We start from the raw sequence: 14,354 nt of genomic DNA on the forward strand, positions 1-14,354 counted from the left end.
AAAATATTGACAATCTGGTGAATGATTTTTTTTAAATGCATTTCCCCAATTTTAAATGAAAAAATAAATAAAAGTTGAGAATTATGGAATGAAATGGTTGATGCAGAAGGTTCAGTGGTGATTGGGTCGACTTTAATAAGATTATTAAAAACTGATTGCTACTGTAGCAAGTTCACCTTAGAAAATTTCGCCACTGATGCCATCGTTTTCAGGGTATTCCCTTTACATAAAAATGATTCTAGACTAAACTCTGTTTTAGTAGTACACATAAACCGTAAAGAATGGTTCTTAGACTAGGGCTGCTGTTGCCATAATCAACGTTGGAGGACTTAGAGCTGATGTAGAAACTGGAAGTAAAGATTCACTTCTACATACTAACTGACGAAAAAATGATTCATAATTTTTTTCAGATGTAACTTATGGCAACATGATGACTTCACGACCTTTTCCAAACGCTGTGGAATTCAAGCTATTGCAAGGGAAATATGTTCGAGAACTTCTGCTGGGGCTTATACCAACGAAAGAGTTAGATCCGATCTTAAATTTATTCAGGTTTCAGGTAACAAAACAATCTTTCCCGATCAACGAAAATATTTATATATCTTTTTAATAAGGAATTCGGGTCAATTGCTACGTGTCAAGGCGTGTAGAAGACAGAGTGGTAGATTTAAAGATTCATGGACAAAAATGTATTATTCCAATCTACGAAGAATTACACGAGACTGAAATGTACAATACCGCATTTCCTTAATATACTGTGCGAGGTAAATAAAATACGTGTCCATCTTAAAAAGATTTGATCTCACTGTAATAATATCTCAATAATTATTTTATTATCTCCCCGATTTCCTTTCACGTAGGTGGGAGCGAATTCACTGCTCTCTCGGAAAATTGGCAGAATGCTTTACCAGACAAGGGGATATGGACATATTAAGGCTTTACTTGTAATACCATTCCTCAGCTCATCACGAGGAGGAAGACTGGATAATTGTTCTTAGCGATAAGGAACTTAAAGTATCAATACTTGATTTGTAAAAATGCGTTCAATATTGACTTTAGCTACGTTCTAAGATCCTAAAAATATACGAATGAATAAACCATTCTAATAAAAAGATTTAATTGGAAATACACTTATTATCATCGCATATAATCAAATAATTGCTCAAATAATTTATTGTTAACAATAAAACCCTTAATATATCATAATCATATTACCACTTTAAAATGATAAGATACTAGCAAATCATGCCACAAACTTCGACTATATGGAGAAGTTCAGTACTTCTGTACTTAATTGATCCCAAGATGTTGGCTTTAATAGCATTTTCCTTAATAACCCTTAACATTGCTGCATCCAATTCTGTTAGATCAAATGAACACTTGTTTGAGCTGTCTATTGTGCATGTAAATGATTTCCACGCGAGGTATGTTTATAATCTGAAGCTGAATTATTTTGGTAAATTTTCCATAATTCGTAGATTTGCCGAAACCAGTACATCCTCAGGCACCTGTAACGATCCTGACGCGTGTATTGGAGGCTTCTCGCGGCTGTATGCCCTTATCCAAAGTCTCTTAGAAGAAAAACCCAAATCTCTACTTCTGAATGGAGGAGACAATTTCCAGGGAACGCTTTATTATACTTTGGGAAAATGGAATATTACCCAGGAATTCATGAACAAACTGCCTTTTGATGCCACAGTATTGGGAAATCACGAATTCGACGATGGTATAAAAGGGGTGGTTCCATTTATCACTAGCCTTACGACCCCTGTAGTGACGGCCAATATTGATGATGCAGAAGAACCAGATATACAAGGCACCTATTCTAAGAGTGTTGTGGTCGAAAGAGATGGGAAAAAGATAGGAATCATCGGAGTAATCTATTCTAAAACCAACGTAAATATTATAGATTGTGTACTTGAGATAAAATGACAATCAAAATTTTTATGTAGACTATTGCCAATACCGGAAGTTTAGTGTTCTACCCTGAGTCATCAAGTGTCAATGCTGAAGCTGAACGTTTAGTAAAAGAAGAGGGGGTTTTTACTAACATTGTGCTCTCCCATTGCGGATACGATGTGGACCAGGAAATAGCAGCAAATGCCAGTGAAAAGATTGGATTGATTGTGGGGGCTCATTCGCACACTTTCCTGTGGACTGGAGGTACAAAACACACATTTTTTAAAATTAGCTGAAAAACATTTTTATTTTCAGACAACCCCCCAGGACCAGACACTCCAAGAGGACCGTATCCTACCATCGTAACAAGCACCAGAACCGGAAAAGACGTTCTCATAGTTCAGGCCTCAGCCTATACGAAGTACTTGGGCAATATTACGATTTTCTATGACAGTGAAGGTGAAGTTGCTGATTACTCTGGAGCCCCCATCTATATAGAACACGACTTACCTAAAGGTAAGGTTCTTAATCTTATTACTCCTAATTGTAATACACAAGAGATATTTAAGACAAATTAATTGCTGACGATCTGGTGAAGGACAGTTTCGACCATAGAAATATGATCTTTTGAATAAAAAAATATTGATAGTCTGGTGAATAGAATTTTTCATAATGCAAATTCCTAATTTCAGATAAAGGAATTAATAAAGATTTAGAATCATGGGATGAAATGGTTAACGCAGAAGGTTCAATGGTGATTGGTTCGGCTTTAGTGAGATTGTCAAAAGCTGGTTGCTACTACAGAGAATGCACCTTAGGCAATTTCGTCACTGATGCCTTTGTTTTTGAGGTGCGTTGAGTACCGTCTTCACATAATTTTACATTAAGATTTGTTTTTGCAGTATGCCCAAAATGTACAAAACGGTTCTTGGACTAATGCTGCTATTGCTATAATCAATGCTGGAGGACTTAGAACTGACATTGAAATTGGAAGTAAAGTTTTGTTCTCTCATTAGTATTGAAGTGTATTAAGTGGAATATTTCTTATATTTGTCAAATTTTATATTAAAATAATGCAGCACTGGTAGGTAGGTATCTCATTACAGTCATAATTTATTCTAGATATAACTTATGGAGACATGGTGAATTCCCAACCTTTTTCCAATACTGTAGATTTCGGACGGTTGCAAGGGAAATACATTAGAGAAGTCTTAGAACAATCAGCTGGAAATTATGACAATGGAAGAATTACATCCGATTTAAAACTTCTTCAGGTTTCAGGTAACGAATAATTTTTATAATCCATGAAAATATTTATATATTTTTCTTGATTGAAAGGAATCCATGTGGTTTATAACGTGTCAAGGCCTCTAGGAGATAGAGTGGTAAATTTAAAGATTCGTTGTCAAGAATGTGCTGTTCCAATCTATGAAGATTTAGATGAGGTTAAAATGTATAATATAGCAGTGCCGTCGTTTATTACTGGAGGTAAATTAAATAAATTCACATTAGATAAATACAAACAATGTTCTTTGCCCTTCTCTATTATTTCTAGGTGGTGATGACTTTACAGCTCTCTCAGATAATTTGCAAAATTTAGTTACTGGGCAACTAGATATAGACGTATTTAGACAATATTTGCAACACAAATCTCCGATTTATGAAGAGGAAGAAGACCGAATCATTGTTCTTGGTGCTGAAGGAATTAAAGTAACTGGATTTGATTTGTAAAATGTTTATTTAAGTTATTGAATAAATATACTATATATTAATATAAAAAAACATACGAATTAGTAATAACTTCTACTATTTCACATTTATTTCTATGAAAATATTTGAACTTATTTAGGAATCTTGATTATATGGCGAAGGATAATCATTAATTTATTTACACGTATTTAGAATTCGACTTAATACAATTTTATATAAATTACTACAAGGCATCTCAACGAATAGTGCAAGACACGTGGCAAATATGAGAATCCACATCGTTTCTAATGAAGGAAACTGTAAAAAAAAATTGTGTAAGTTTTTCAATCCAGTAATTAAAATTTTCACCATCATGTAACTTTTGTACTCGTCAGCATGCCGCCTGATTCCAACGTTGTAAAAGAAAACAGGAAACTGTACTAAATACACTCCATAAGCAATTTTTGTGAATATCTGAAAATACTTCCAGGTGAGTAACGAAGCTAACCAACCTAAAACAAAACCTTGGCTTTAAAGATAACTCAGACACGATCAGATTTATCACCCCCAATCCCCATTTCAGATGCATATATAATCCAGCCAATTGCCACCCCCCATGTAAATGGATAAATTGCGCTGTAAATAGCTGCTTCCATAGGATGATACTGGTAATCTCTAGTCGACATTGATACTGGGGCAAACCATGTAATTAGGCCAATAGTGTAAGTAAATGGCCAGATGTAATAGAGTTGTTTCTGCAAACAAAGCATGGTGAGACACAGAATTTTTTAATGAATCTAAACTTACATTAGAGAGAGACATTTTCTTAGAGTTCTTTAAGACATCAGCTAATGTGACCCCTATTAAATAAATGGAAGCTCGGTTGGTGGGCAATATATAGGAGAAATCAGCAGTGTCAAATAGTCGGGAAATTCTAAATTAATTGGTTAATAAATAGTTTTTGTCATGAGTTTATCACCTACGGAACTCCATAATGTACCACGTAATTTAGTTTATACGTCAGGGTGTTGTGGAAGCGTAAAAAAGTCGATACTGCTGATATTAGTAATACCATAACCACCCCAATTCTACGGTTCTTGTTCAAAATGTATAGAAGCACTGGGGTGGCCAGGAACAACTGCATGTCAATGCCCAGTTGGTGCGTATGAGTTAAACACTATAAATGGTAAGTCCCTACATAAAATAAAATTAAAAACGGTAATAATCACCATGTCTTTAAACCCAAAATAGTTGTGAATGAATAATAAATTTTTCCACATATTTTTCCTACACAAATTGGAGTGGTGGTCGACTACGATGGGCCACAAAGGGCCAGAACCCATTGAAGGGAGTATGTAGGTGCAGAATAAAATCGTAGTAACCATTCCTGGTAAAATTCTGAAATTTAAAAAAAAAATGTAATTACAAGACAATTATTGATTGTCTCACCAAATAGTACTATATATCCTTTATGCCTACACCAGGGATCCTAACCTTACATTTGTAACAGATGTAGACGCCGTCAAATTAATCACAAAACGCGAATTATTATAAGTATAACATATTCCTTATAGCAAATATGCCTCCAACTATCCAAAACGGACCCAATCAGGTAGAAAAACGACAAGAAAGACCAGCAAAACCAGCAGATAAAAGGTAAAAATCTGCCAATATTCTGCTTTTCTGCTTATAATATAAACTAATTTATATTTCAGATCTGACCTAATATGTAAAGTAAAGTATTGCAATACTTTACCCGACATTCCTTTTGATTTGAAATTCATTTCATATCCCTTTGAGTCCACAAGATTCATTCAGTACAACCCTACATCTTTAGAACGAAATTATCGATATGAAGTACTTACAGAACATGATTTGGGGGTAAACATTGATTTAATCAATAAAGATATTTATGCTGTAGATCAAGGTGTTCATTTAGGTAAGCATAAATACTTAGTTTAGATAGCTGTTATTGCTCCATTTGGTATCATAAGTGTACAAATTCTATGGTTTAGTAAAACAAATAATGTTCCTCATTTAGATCCTGCAGATGAAAAACTTCTCGAAGAAGATATTCTCACACCTCAAGACTCAAAGAGATCTCGTCATCATGCAAAATCAGTATCATGGCTTCGCCGTACCGAATACATATCTACTGAGCAAACTAGATTCCAACCTCAAACTATGGACAAAGTTGAGGCCAAAGTGGGCTACAGCATTAAAAAGTCTTTCAACAATGAGACACTTTACATGGATCGAGACTCTCAGATTCAAGCCATTGAAAAAACATTTGCTGATTGTAAAATACCCATTGACAAACATTACAGCAAACCCAATGTGGTGCCTGTAGAAGTTCTTCCTGTATATCCAGACTTCAATTTGTGGAAATATCCTTGTGCCCAAGTAATATTTGACTCTGATCCTGCACCAATTGGCAAGGGAATTCCTGCTCAGATTGAAGAAATGTCACAGGCTATGATTAGAGGTGTGATGGACGAAAGTGGAGAGCAGTTTGTTGCCTACTTTCTTCCAGTGGAGGAAACACTACAAAAACGCAGAGAGGACTTTGCTAACAATGTTCCTTATCAGGATGATGAAGAATATGAGTACAAAATGGCCAGGGAATATAATTGGAATTTTAAGAGCAAGGCAAGCAAAGGTAATTTAATATATGAAATGATTTGAGCTTCACTTGAGCAAATGAAAAATAATATAAACATGTAGGTTATGAAGAAAACTACTTCTTTGTTATTCGTCATGATGGAGTGTATTATAATGAGCTGGAAACTAGGGTGCGTTTAAGCAAAAGACGACAGAAGGTGGGACAGGTTCCCAGTAATACCAGATTAGTGGTCAAGCATAGAGCAATGAATGCACATGAGTTTAAGATGCAAAGGTATAGGAAGAGGCAGCTAGAACCCCCAGGTAAATAATTGTGTTGTTTTTTTTGTGGTTAATACTCAACAGGTAATTTAGGCCATTAGTAGGGCAGTTGCAATACAACTCCCCGACATTGTTTTTGGTAATATAAATATGCAGAGTTCTGCATATTTTTATCATTCTTCCAAAAAGTGTAATAAATCAGGTTTCAGTCAGTTAATTCATCAGTAGTTTATTCCTGAGCTTATTGCTATTACTGTCAGTATTTTCCTTTCCCAGAGTAGGTATTAGATTTTTTATTAATTAGTGCATTGCGTTAATGAAGTATGAAGTTTCACATTAAGTCCCACGTTTAAAACAATGAACAATTGAAACGAATACAGCGAAATTTTTGGTGAAATTCTAAACTAATTTTTTCGTAAGTCGACTTCGGTGCTCTTTGAAGATTTAGTCATCAGATATTTTTTTTTGTGCGACAGTAGCATTAAAACTTTTGTACCCACTTTTGTAAAACACTACAAAAGCTTATCTACTTGAAAATTGTATGACTTCTATAATCCTCCAGTCTCAAACCCACACTATATATGTATAGTGTCTGTTTTAAACTATATGTTTCTTATACCTTATCTCATTTGAATAAATAGCCTAGAGATATTATGCTTTCCAATATACCCATTGGCAAAAAAAGCGAATATTTTGCATGATTTTACCCAACACGCTGTATTGCTAAGTGTAAATGTTTAAAAGCCGCTTTTTAAGAAGATAAATTCCTGTCCAATACAAATCTTCAAAAATCATTAAAATCAATTTAAGGTTTCATTAGAAATTCGATTTTCAATTTGACCTATAATTTTGCTCTTTTCGCTTCCATTACTGAAGAGTTGTTCATCAATGAACTGCTTCATGAAAATAATAAAATTTCTAGGCGAGGATGATGAAGAAATGGAAATTGAAGAGCAAGAAGATATAGATCAAGACGGCAATGACAGCCAAGGAGGCTCAGACGCGGAGCTTGAAAAAGAAGACAAAACCAAGGATAGTGAAAATGAAAGTAACGATGGCAGGACTTCGCGCCAGTCTAAATCATCATCAAGATCGTCCAGATCCCGCTCAAAGTCCCACTCGAAATCCCCATCACGATCCAGATCTCGGTCTAAGTCTCGTTCAAGATCAAAATCTGGCTCTCGAAGCAGGTCTCCCAGCAAGTCTCCTTCACGATCCAGATCAGGTTCAAGATCTAGATCAGCGTCAAAGTCTCCATCAAGGTCTAGGTCGGCGTCTGGATCGAGGTCCGTGTCGGGGTCCGATAGTGAATAGATTTTTGACGGATACGAACCAATTTGTTGATTGTATTCTATTGATATTTTTTTGAATTTTGACCCAATAAACGTGATTTATCTTCGGAAAGTTGGAAATTTTGATTTTGAAATTACTGGTCTTTATAAATCAAAAATATAAATACCTACCGAACCAATCGGCTAAATAACTTCTCTCCAAATTTTATGCATTTGTATTTGTCCAGGTCCGTGAGCAATGCATTGGCATTCAACAATCCACTGATCAATAAGAAGCAATCCGTGTAAAGCACAGAATTACGACCTATCACTGACCATTTCATCGTTTGTATCTAAAACATCAAACTCACCTAGTTTTTAATAAAATTAATATCGCAAGATCTTACCTCTGTCATTCTGGTTTTATTAGTGTAAGGATTGTACAACGAAGCCATAGTTTTATGAGCCATTAAAAGAGCTAAAGCTGAGAAGAACCTGACTCCGTGTATAGAGCTGAAGTTTCTGCCATTTTTTGATGCTACGGTTATTAAACTTTTAAAATTCTTCTGGATAGCAAAGACAGTTAACAAATCGCCCTCGTTATTTCCAGCTTTATAATAAATAGCTGAGGACACCACTACAATAATTGCAATACCAAGGAAATACCCTCTAACAATGTAATCTGCAGATGTAGTCAATTGAGCTCCAGTAGATCTTTGACACGTATTTCCAGCAACTTTGGCTTTCACGTTAATTTTGGCCTTTAAAGCATTTGTTAAATCGTCAACGCTGCATTCCTTTGGAATACAAAACCCCCATCTTACAAAGGAGAACCCTGGTACTCTGTGAGAAGGCTAAAACCTTTTGCTTATAAAAAATGTCTCGAGAAGCAAACTATAGTTACATCCTCAAATGTTTCTGTAATGGCAAAATGGGCGTGAACCAATTTTCCATGTGGAAGTAGCTTTAGAAGATCAAAATCTAGTAATGCTAAGCAATATTGGGCATTTGGTACTTCTAAGCATTCATCAAAGTCTCCAAACTGGTTTATGTTGCCGCTGAGAATCCCTGACGGAGGTTTTGCTGTGGCATCAAACACTGTAAAAAATCTTTTTGAGCGTCTATTAAATTGTTATAGCGGAGTTTATTTACATTTTAGGGAGTTTAATTTCCCCTGTGCGGCACTTTTGCGGTGCTTATTATATTCCATCTGACATTTTGCAGAAATATTCCCAAAATTAGAGAATATATGACTAGGAAAATTTGTCCATAAATCGAGAATGTTGTGGATGTTTCTCTTTACGGGGACAAGGGAACAATTACTGGCATTGCAGGCTTGATCGACAGGGCCTATAAATAATAATAATAAAATATGCGTGAAAATTAAAAAGGAAAGGGAGGAATAAACGAAGAACTTTTTTAAGATTCGTTAGATGTAATTGCGACCACTCCTCAAAAATATTTTGTAAAAAAGTGTGGTTCCTATTAATTCCTCAGAAGTCATTAAAAAGGTTTATCAGTCTCAATTCATGAATATGAAGTTTTCGCATGCAACAAATAACTTACTATAGATAAGACATTGATGAATTAAATTGTTCATGTAGACTTGAAGGTAAATTGCGATTAAACAAAACCCACTATTTCGATTGATTATCTCAGTACAAAATCCACAATCTCATAGCATTGCAATAAACAATCCGTTAAGTTAGATTTTTAGCGTCTATGCAAAAGGAGGTGCAATGAATATTAAGTGCATAATGAAACGACACAATAGAAATTTGCGAACGGATCTGCTTTACGGTCCCTACATTGGTTAGATAGACAATAAATTTGTGCATTCTCTCTCCTTATCCCTAATAATAAATTTGATAACTCATAAAGCAGATTTGCAAATTTCGTAAAAAAATCACCATCACCTAACCGACAAGGGATCGAAACTACAAATTTTCACTTTCCGTATTAAACTTACCCGAACACTTAGACTTTTCCCCGAATTCATTAAATTCCACGCTCAAACTACAAACGCACAAATTTATTAAAAAAAACACCAAAACGCGCGTTTTCCACATTTTCAGCAATTGTACTACCATCTTGGATTAAACCTACACTTACTAGGTAAAGGCTAATACTACAAAACTATTGCTTAAGACTAAATGCATTTCTTATTACGTTCAGGGTCTCAAATAAGTTCAATGGTCGCGCGCTTTGTGGATCGTTAGCCTTATTAATTGCAGTCTTAGGAAATGTCGAATAATGGGTTTTTATTTTGCATTATTGCCCACAAAGCTTTAATGGATGTAAAATTAGGCTTTATTGAAAAGGTGTAATTGAGTGATAAAAACGAAGCAGTACTGACAAACGTTTAGAATGTAAAAAAGTTGTGACACACATGTTGGCGCGAAGGTTCATTAAATATTTACTTTCAGGGAATATTATTGATTAATTCAGTTCGTTTAGAAGGGACTAAAATGCAATACTGTACTAGTATTTTTGAAATAAACCAAAAATAAGAAATGATAAGTTTTGAGTTTTATATATTTTTATTTTAACTATCAATAGGCCGAATTCAAGATTTCCGTTTTAACAACTCCTAAAAAGTAAAAATTTATATATATTATATTTAATTATTATATATTAATATATTATTATTATATATTAATATTTATATTATTTTTATATATTATATAATTCCATTTTTTGAAAGTGGATAATTTAAGTGACAAACTTACAATATCAAAAATTGCTTTCCAAAACTGAATCCAAAAAATCGTCGAGATGCAAAGGTGGTTCTTCAAAATTCCTAAGATCTGACTTCAATTCGATTAGGCATCACCGCAATAAAGAAAATATCTTTAGAAGGTCGTTTTTGGTCGGACTATTTTTGGAGTAATGGTTATAGAAAAAAAACAAAAAAAAAACATTAAAAAAGTAAAGATTCGACATTACGTTGCATATAAATATTTGCAAGTTTTCCTCAAACTGCTAACCCGGTTCTGTTGTTTTTGGCAATTATTTTTAGTCCAGGACTGCCTTGTGAAAGAGCCAAGAGCGCCATCTTCGTATATCTTGGACTTAGTTAATTGGTCAAACACAGTAAGATCGTTTAAATTTCATATAAAGTCAGCTGATGAATTTTACCGAAAAGAAATAGACGCTAAAAAGTGGGTCGTAGCTTGATCATATGCCGCAAAATGAGGTTAGATTATTATATTAGGTTACCAAATATTTACAAACAATAACCGACATACGTTCTTTTCTTTAAGAAACTTCACAGCTGACTAATACAAAACGTAAATGATCTTTCGGTATATTCGCCCGTTACTAATTCAAACTTTCACTTAACCTTAGATTTTGTGCACGTCGTTGTTTGTTGTTTTCTTTTTCACTTAACCTAATAAATGATTTCAGAAAGAAAATTTTGTAATTTTTATAGAAATAATCGTTACTAACTTAGACGAATAATGGAGCTTTCCAAGACAACAAAGAAGAAATTTGATCAAAAAAAACTTGAGCTTTTTCTTCTCGACCAAAATAAATTTATATTAACCCTATTTTCTGTTTGTGGTCTCCCAGAAAGAACACGTAAGTCCCCAAAAGCACTCTAATTTCCTATATTTAATTACTTTAAATCGTTTAGAATTAGATGAGGAAACTAACGAAGATGCACCTTTACACCCACCTCTCTTAATTAATGAGACAAATAAGAAAACGAGAGCTAAATCTTTACATGAACTAGAAGAACGATTGAACAAAATACGAAGTAAGAAGAAACTTTCTTACAAAGAAAAACTGACCAAAAAGAATTTGAAAAATAAAATGAAAAAAAAGAACAAGCAGGATGTTAGAAATGCAAAATCAAAGCTGGAGAGGGCAGCTAAAATGACTCTGAAAAATAAGGGTTCTACTGAGGAAGTTTCAGAGCTTTCAATTAAAAAAACTGAAGAAAAAGTACCAGTTTTTAATGCAGAAAATAAATTAGTATTTTCTAAAATTGATTTTGCAAACTTAGGCAAACAGAAAGTGAAGAAGCAGGAAAAAAATCCTGAGAAAATATTGAAGAAGCTCACAGAAGAGAAAAACAAATTAGATCAATTAGAATATACTGGAGAAACTACAAAAATGGTACAAATTAAAGAGAAAACAGCTTGGAAAAATGCCTTGGCCAAAGCTGAAGGACAGAAAATAAAGGATGATCCAATATTGCTGAAAAAGTCTATGAAGAAAAAAGAGCAGAAAGTGAGAGCCAGCAAAAAAAAATGGGAGGCAAGAATAACTGGGGTTGCAAAGGCTAAAGAAGACAAACAAAAAAGGCGAAAGGATAATATTGATCAAAGGAAAAAGCAGAAGAAAGTGAAAGAGCTAAAAAGAGCAACAAAAAGAGGGAAGATTATAGCTGGTTTTTGAAGCAACTTAATGTATAATTTTATAAAAGGTAAGATTTCTCAGGTCTAAAACAATTTATTTTCAATTTCATGAAGATTGTTAACTTGTCAGATTTTTTACAATCCTGAAGTCAAAATTTCTATTAATAAAACCTTAAAATACTTGATAGCAATTTGAATAGATATTGAAATTTATGTACATGAATAAGAAATTTAAGGTTTGAAAATAAAGTTCAAATTAAAAAAATTGTACTGCAAAGTGTTCTTAATAACATTAAAAATTGTACAAAATGCAAAAGAAAGAATGTCAACAAGAACCCACTGTTATTCCATTAGTTTATTTAATTTATAAATAATCTATATCAAATGCTGTGGAAGATCAGCGAGCAAACTATTTCTGATGGAGGCCTTTCTATTTTATTCTAAAAAAAAATGACTAATAAAAATGTCAAAAATTAATAAATAAGTAAATATCACAATAAATTCTACAAACTAAAGTGAGTAAACACTAAGTGGAACAAAGAATCCTTTATAAAGAGATTCTACTATATTATTTTTAAAATTGACTGCCTTATAGAGAACATTATAAGGCCTTATTTATTATTTAAAAGGTCATAAAATATCACTTATTGCATTGTTTTCAAAGCTGAGACCAAAATGCCTAAAAAAGGAAGCCTTAGTTTGAACTGTGAGTTTAGTCATCTTTTTTGTGTGCATTCAGTTCATTTTCAGAATCATCTGTGCCATGCTGAACTGTAAACTTCCCCACCATAAGCTCTTCAGTGGGAAAATCTAAGATAACTGAGAGATGGAATGCCACATTTGCTGCTGCTATAATGTATTCACATAAGGCAAACAGACTGAAGGCTGAAAAATACTTTATTTTCCTCCCACAAATTTAAAATAATCTTTGACTCACCCATTCTGAAGCAGAAGAATCGGTGCTGAATGAAAAATATCACTAATCCAGCTGTGCATAACAAAGACAAAACAAACAAATCTTTCTTGTACTTTAGGCCAATCTTGACAGATTCCAGATCTTTTCTTGTCTCTGCTGCTATTTTTGTGCCTTTAATACAGGCCAACATATGTGTTAAACTGCTCACCATAAATGTTATAAAGAGCTTTTCATGAATTGCTAGAAGCCAATTTAAATAAGTTTTAACAAACCTAGAGTTTTATTTAATAAACCCACGATAGTTTTCTCTATTAGAAATATAAGTGACTCCACATAATGAACCTGCTTCTATCAAGTCAAGCAAAAACGATATATTTAACCACAATTGCGCCCTGGCCTTTACCTAAAAACCTTCATGTTTTAGTCAGTTTTCATAATTGGATTAAAAAGAGTTTTACATCTTGGTCAGCTGAAGGGTTTATCATATTAAGTTGATATGCATTATACACAGCAGAAATTATTACTCTTGGTCCTATGTGAAGTGCAATGCTAATTCTCCAGATGTACCTTTGGGGGCTTATTCCTGTTACAGCACTAATTGATGGTAAAATGTTGAATACCTGATTCAGGTGTTTAATGAAAAATTCTTAATAGTTAATTGTTGTGACTCACCTTGCAATGTGTCTCATGCACATCATCAAACTGCAAGATATATGCTGTAAACAGGCATAAAAGCAGGGCTGCAAGAGGGATGCACACAGTGCAAAGCCCTACATACTTAAAATTGATTTTGTAATGTACCACTAATTCTTCTTTATGAGTGTTACATTTGTCCCTATGAAGGCTTATTGCAGATTGAGATTCTTTCATTCTTTTTGGTGTAGAAGTAGGACTCCTGACTTTTGAGTCTCAAATTTTTACTTAAAATAACTTAAGGAGGGGCAATTAATATGTGCGAATTAAAGATAAAACTGCTGCCAAGTGGGCAAATGATTACTACGTCGTATTATCGTCCATGTCTGTATGTTTTTAATTACTTTTTAGGTAAAAATTTATAATAAAGATATAAACATTTTCATTGATGGTTGATTGAAATGGCATTAGGGGTTTTCGGACAGGCGAATCTATTGATCGCTGTGAACTGATTTTCAAACAATCGGATTGGCTAGCAACCATAGAGAATCAAATCGATTGGTTGAAAATCAGCTGATAGAGATCAATCCGGTGAAGTGACATCAAATGTCAGAGAATTAAAGGTGGAATGTTGTGGGGGCATAAAAAACGCGTATAACAATGAATTTTCGTAAAATTTTATTATGTTAACCACAAATT

The 14,354-nt window shown here is 33.8% G+C and overlaps 5 protein-coding genes across 8 annotated transcripts; 3 read left to right on the top strand and 2 right to left on the bottom strand.

Moving 5' to 3' along the window:
• The first annotated feature begins 1,247 nt into the window (after positions 1–1,247).
• Positions 1,248–3,681, top strand: LOC136349070 (apyrase). Its single transcript, XM_066300369.1, has 9 exons — positions 1,248–1,424; positions 1,479–1,896; positions 1,953–2,163; positions 2,215–2,415; positions 2,592–2,749; positions 2,802–2,892; positions 3,022–3,180; positions 3,238–3,387; positions 3,455–3,681. The coding sequence occupies exons 1-9, from the start codon at positions 1,306–1,308 to the stop codon at positions 3,628–3,630; spliced, it is 1,683 nt and encodes a 560-aa protein (XP_066156466.1). The 5' UTR covers positions 1,248–1,305; the 3' UTR covers positions 3,631–3,681.
• An 88-nt stretch (positions 3,682–3,769) lies between these two features.
• LOC136349069 (O-acyltransferase like protein-like) lies at positions 3,770–10,841 on the bottom strand. Of its 2 annotated transcripts, none has more exons than XM_066300368.1 (11): positions 10,730–10,841; positions 8,895–9,092; positions 8,647–8,840; positions 8,150–8,596; positions 7,935–8,095; positions 4,818–4,986; positions 4,572–4,765; positions 4,396–4,522; positions 4,154–4,343; positions 3,958–4,100; positions 3,770–3,906 (listed from the first exon to the last, which is right to left on the bottom strand). In XM_066300368.1, the coding sequence occupies exons 2-11, from the start codon at positions 8,950–8,952 to the stop codon at positions 3,784–3,786; spliced, it is 1,806 nt and encodes a 601-aa protein (XP_066156465.1). In that variant the 5' UTR covers positions 8,953–9,092; positions 10,730–10,841; the 3' UTR covers positions 3,770–3,783. The 2 variants fall into 2 exon arrangements, with proteins under 2 accessions (XP_066156465.1, XP_066156463.1); XM_066300366.1 differs by lacking the exon at positions 10,730–10,841 and adding an exon at positions 9,712–10,057.
• On the top strand, positions 5,090–7,875 carry atms (RNA polymerase II-associated factor 1-like protein antimeros). The gene is made up of 5 exons (XM_066300375.1): positions 5,090–5,244; positions 5,304–5,527; positions 5,630–6,247; positions 6,313–6,513; positions 7,394–7,875. Exons 1-5 carry the CDS (start codon positions 5,168–5,170, stop codon positions 7,783–7,785), a joined length of 1,512 nt encoding a protein of 503 aa, XP_066156472.1. The 5' UTR covers positions 5,090–5,167; the 3' UTR covers positions 7,786–7,875.
• A 222-nt stretch (positions 10,842–11,063) lies between the features above and the next one.
• On the top strand, positions 11,064–13,293 carry LOC136349076 (surfeit locus protein 6 homolog). 3 transcript variants are annotated; one of them, XM_066300382.1, is made up of 3 exons: positions 11,064–11,324; positions 11,380–12,174; positions 12,857–13,293. In XM_066300382.1, the coding sequence occupies exons 1-2, from the start codon at positions 11,204–11,206 to the stop codon at positions 12,144–12,146; spliced, it is 888 nt and encodes a 295-aa protein (XP_066156479.1). In that variant the 5' UTR covers positions 11,064–11,203; the 3' UTR covers positions 12,147–12,174; positions 12,857–13,293. The 3 variants fall into 3 exon arrangements, with proteins under 3 accessions (XP_066156479.1, XP_066156478.1, XP_066156477.1); XM_066300381.1 differs by lacking the exon at positions 12,857–13,293 and adding an exon at positions 12,237–12,383; XM_066300380.1 differs by lacking the exon at positions 12,857–13,293 and having other exon boundaries at positions 11,380–12,383.
• Positions 12,432–14,179, bottom strand: LOC136349077 (post-GPI attachment to proteins factor 2-like). The gene is made up of 5 exons (XM_066300383.1): positions 13,695–14,179; positions 13,481–13,642; positions 13,320–13,425; positions 13,044–13,262; positions 12,432–12,991 (listed from the first exon to the last, which is right to left on the bottom strand). Exons 1-5 carry the CDS (start codon positions 13,890–13,892, stop codon positions 12,819–12,821), a joined length of 858 nt encoding a protein of 285 aa, XP_066156480.1. The 5' UTR covers positions 13,893–14,179; the 3' UTR covers positions 12,432–12,818.
• Between the last annotated feature and the right edge of the window lie 175 nt (positions 14,180–14,354).

The sequence above is a fragment of the Euwallacea fornicatus genome, chromosome 36 (genome assembly GCF_040115645.1).
Source record: "Euwallacea fornicatus isolate EFF26 chromosome 36, ASM4011564v1, whole genome shotgun sequence".
Lineage (NCBI taxonomy): Eukaryota > Metazoa > Arthropoda > Insecta > Coleoptera > Curculionidae > Euwallacea > Euwallacea fornicatus.

What these genes read in the sequence shown, in the direction of transcription:
- LOC136349070 (XM_066300369.1), top strand. Translation starts at nt 1,306, where the DNA reads ATGTTGGCTTTAATAGCATTTTCCTTAATAACCCTTAACATTGCTGCA. An exon ending in CACTTTCCTGTGGACTGGAG is followed by an intron (nt 2,164 to 2,214) that starts GTACAAAACACA and finishes TTTTATTTTCAG; the next exon opens with ACAACCCCCCAGGACCAGAC. An exon ending in CTGATGCCTTTGTTTTTGAG is followed by an intron (nt 2,750 to 2,801) that starts GTGCGTTGAGTA and finishes TTGTTTTTGCAG; the next exon opens with TATGCCCAAAATGTACAAAA.
- atms (XM_066300375.1), top strand. Translation starts at nt 5,168, where the DNA reads ATGCCTCCAACTATCCAAAACGGACCCAATCAGGTAGAAAAACGACAA. An exon ending in AGATCAAGGTGTTCATTTAG is followed by an intron (nt 5,528 to 5,629) that starts GTAAGCATAAAT and finishes TTCCTCATTTAG; the next exon opens with ATCCTGCAGATGAAAAACTT. An exon ending in GAGGCAGCTAGAACCCCCAG is followed by an intron (nt 6,514 to 7,393) that starts GTAAATAATTGT and finishes TAAAATTTCTAG; the next exon opens with GCGAGGATGATGAAGAAATG.
- LOC136349069 (XM_066300366.1), bottom strand. Translation starts at nt 9,832, where the DNA reads ATGGTAGTACAATTGCTGAAAATGTGGAAAACGCGCGTTTTGGTGTTT. An exon ending in GTGGTACATTATGGAGTTCC is followed by an intron (nt 4,523 to 4,571) that starts GTAGGTGATAAA and finishes CAATTAATTTAG; the next exon opens with AATTTCCCGACTATTTGACA. An exon ending in ATCTGAAATGGGGATTGGGG is followed by an intron (nt 4,101 to 4,153) that starts GTGATAAATCTG and finishes GTTTTGTTTTAG; the next exon opens with GTTGGTTAGCTTCGTTACTC.
- LOC136349076 (XM_066300382.1), top strand. Translation starts at nt 11,204, where the DNA reads ATGGAGCTTTCCAAGACAACAAAGAAGAAATTTGATCAAAAAAAACTT. An exon ending in TGGTCTCCCAGAAAGAACAC is followed by an intron (nt 11,325 to 11,379) that starts GTAAGTCCCCAA and finishes TAAATCGTTTAG; the next exon opens with AATTAGATGAGGAAACTAAC.
- LOC136349077 (XM_066300383.1), bottom strand. Translation starts at nt 13,892, where the DNA reads ATGAAAGAATCTCAATCTGCAATAAGCCTTCATAGGGACAAATGTAAC. An exon ending in TGCATGAGACACATTGCAAG is followed by an intron (nt 13,643 to 13,694) that starts GTGAGTCACAAC and finishes CACCTGAATCAG; the next exon opens with GTATTCAACATTTTACCATC. An exon ending in TTCTAATAGAGAAAACTATC is followed by an intron (nt 13,263 to 13,319) that starts GTGGGTTTATTA and finishes ATTGGCTTCTAG; the next exon opens with CAATTCATGAAAAGCTCTTT.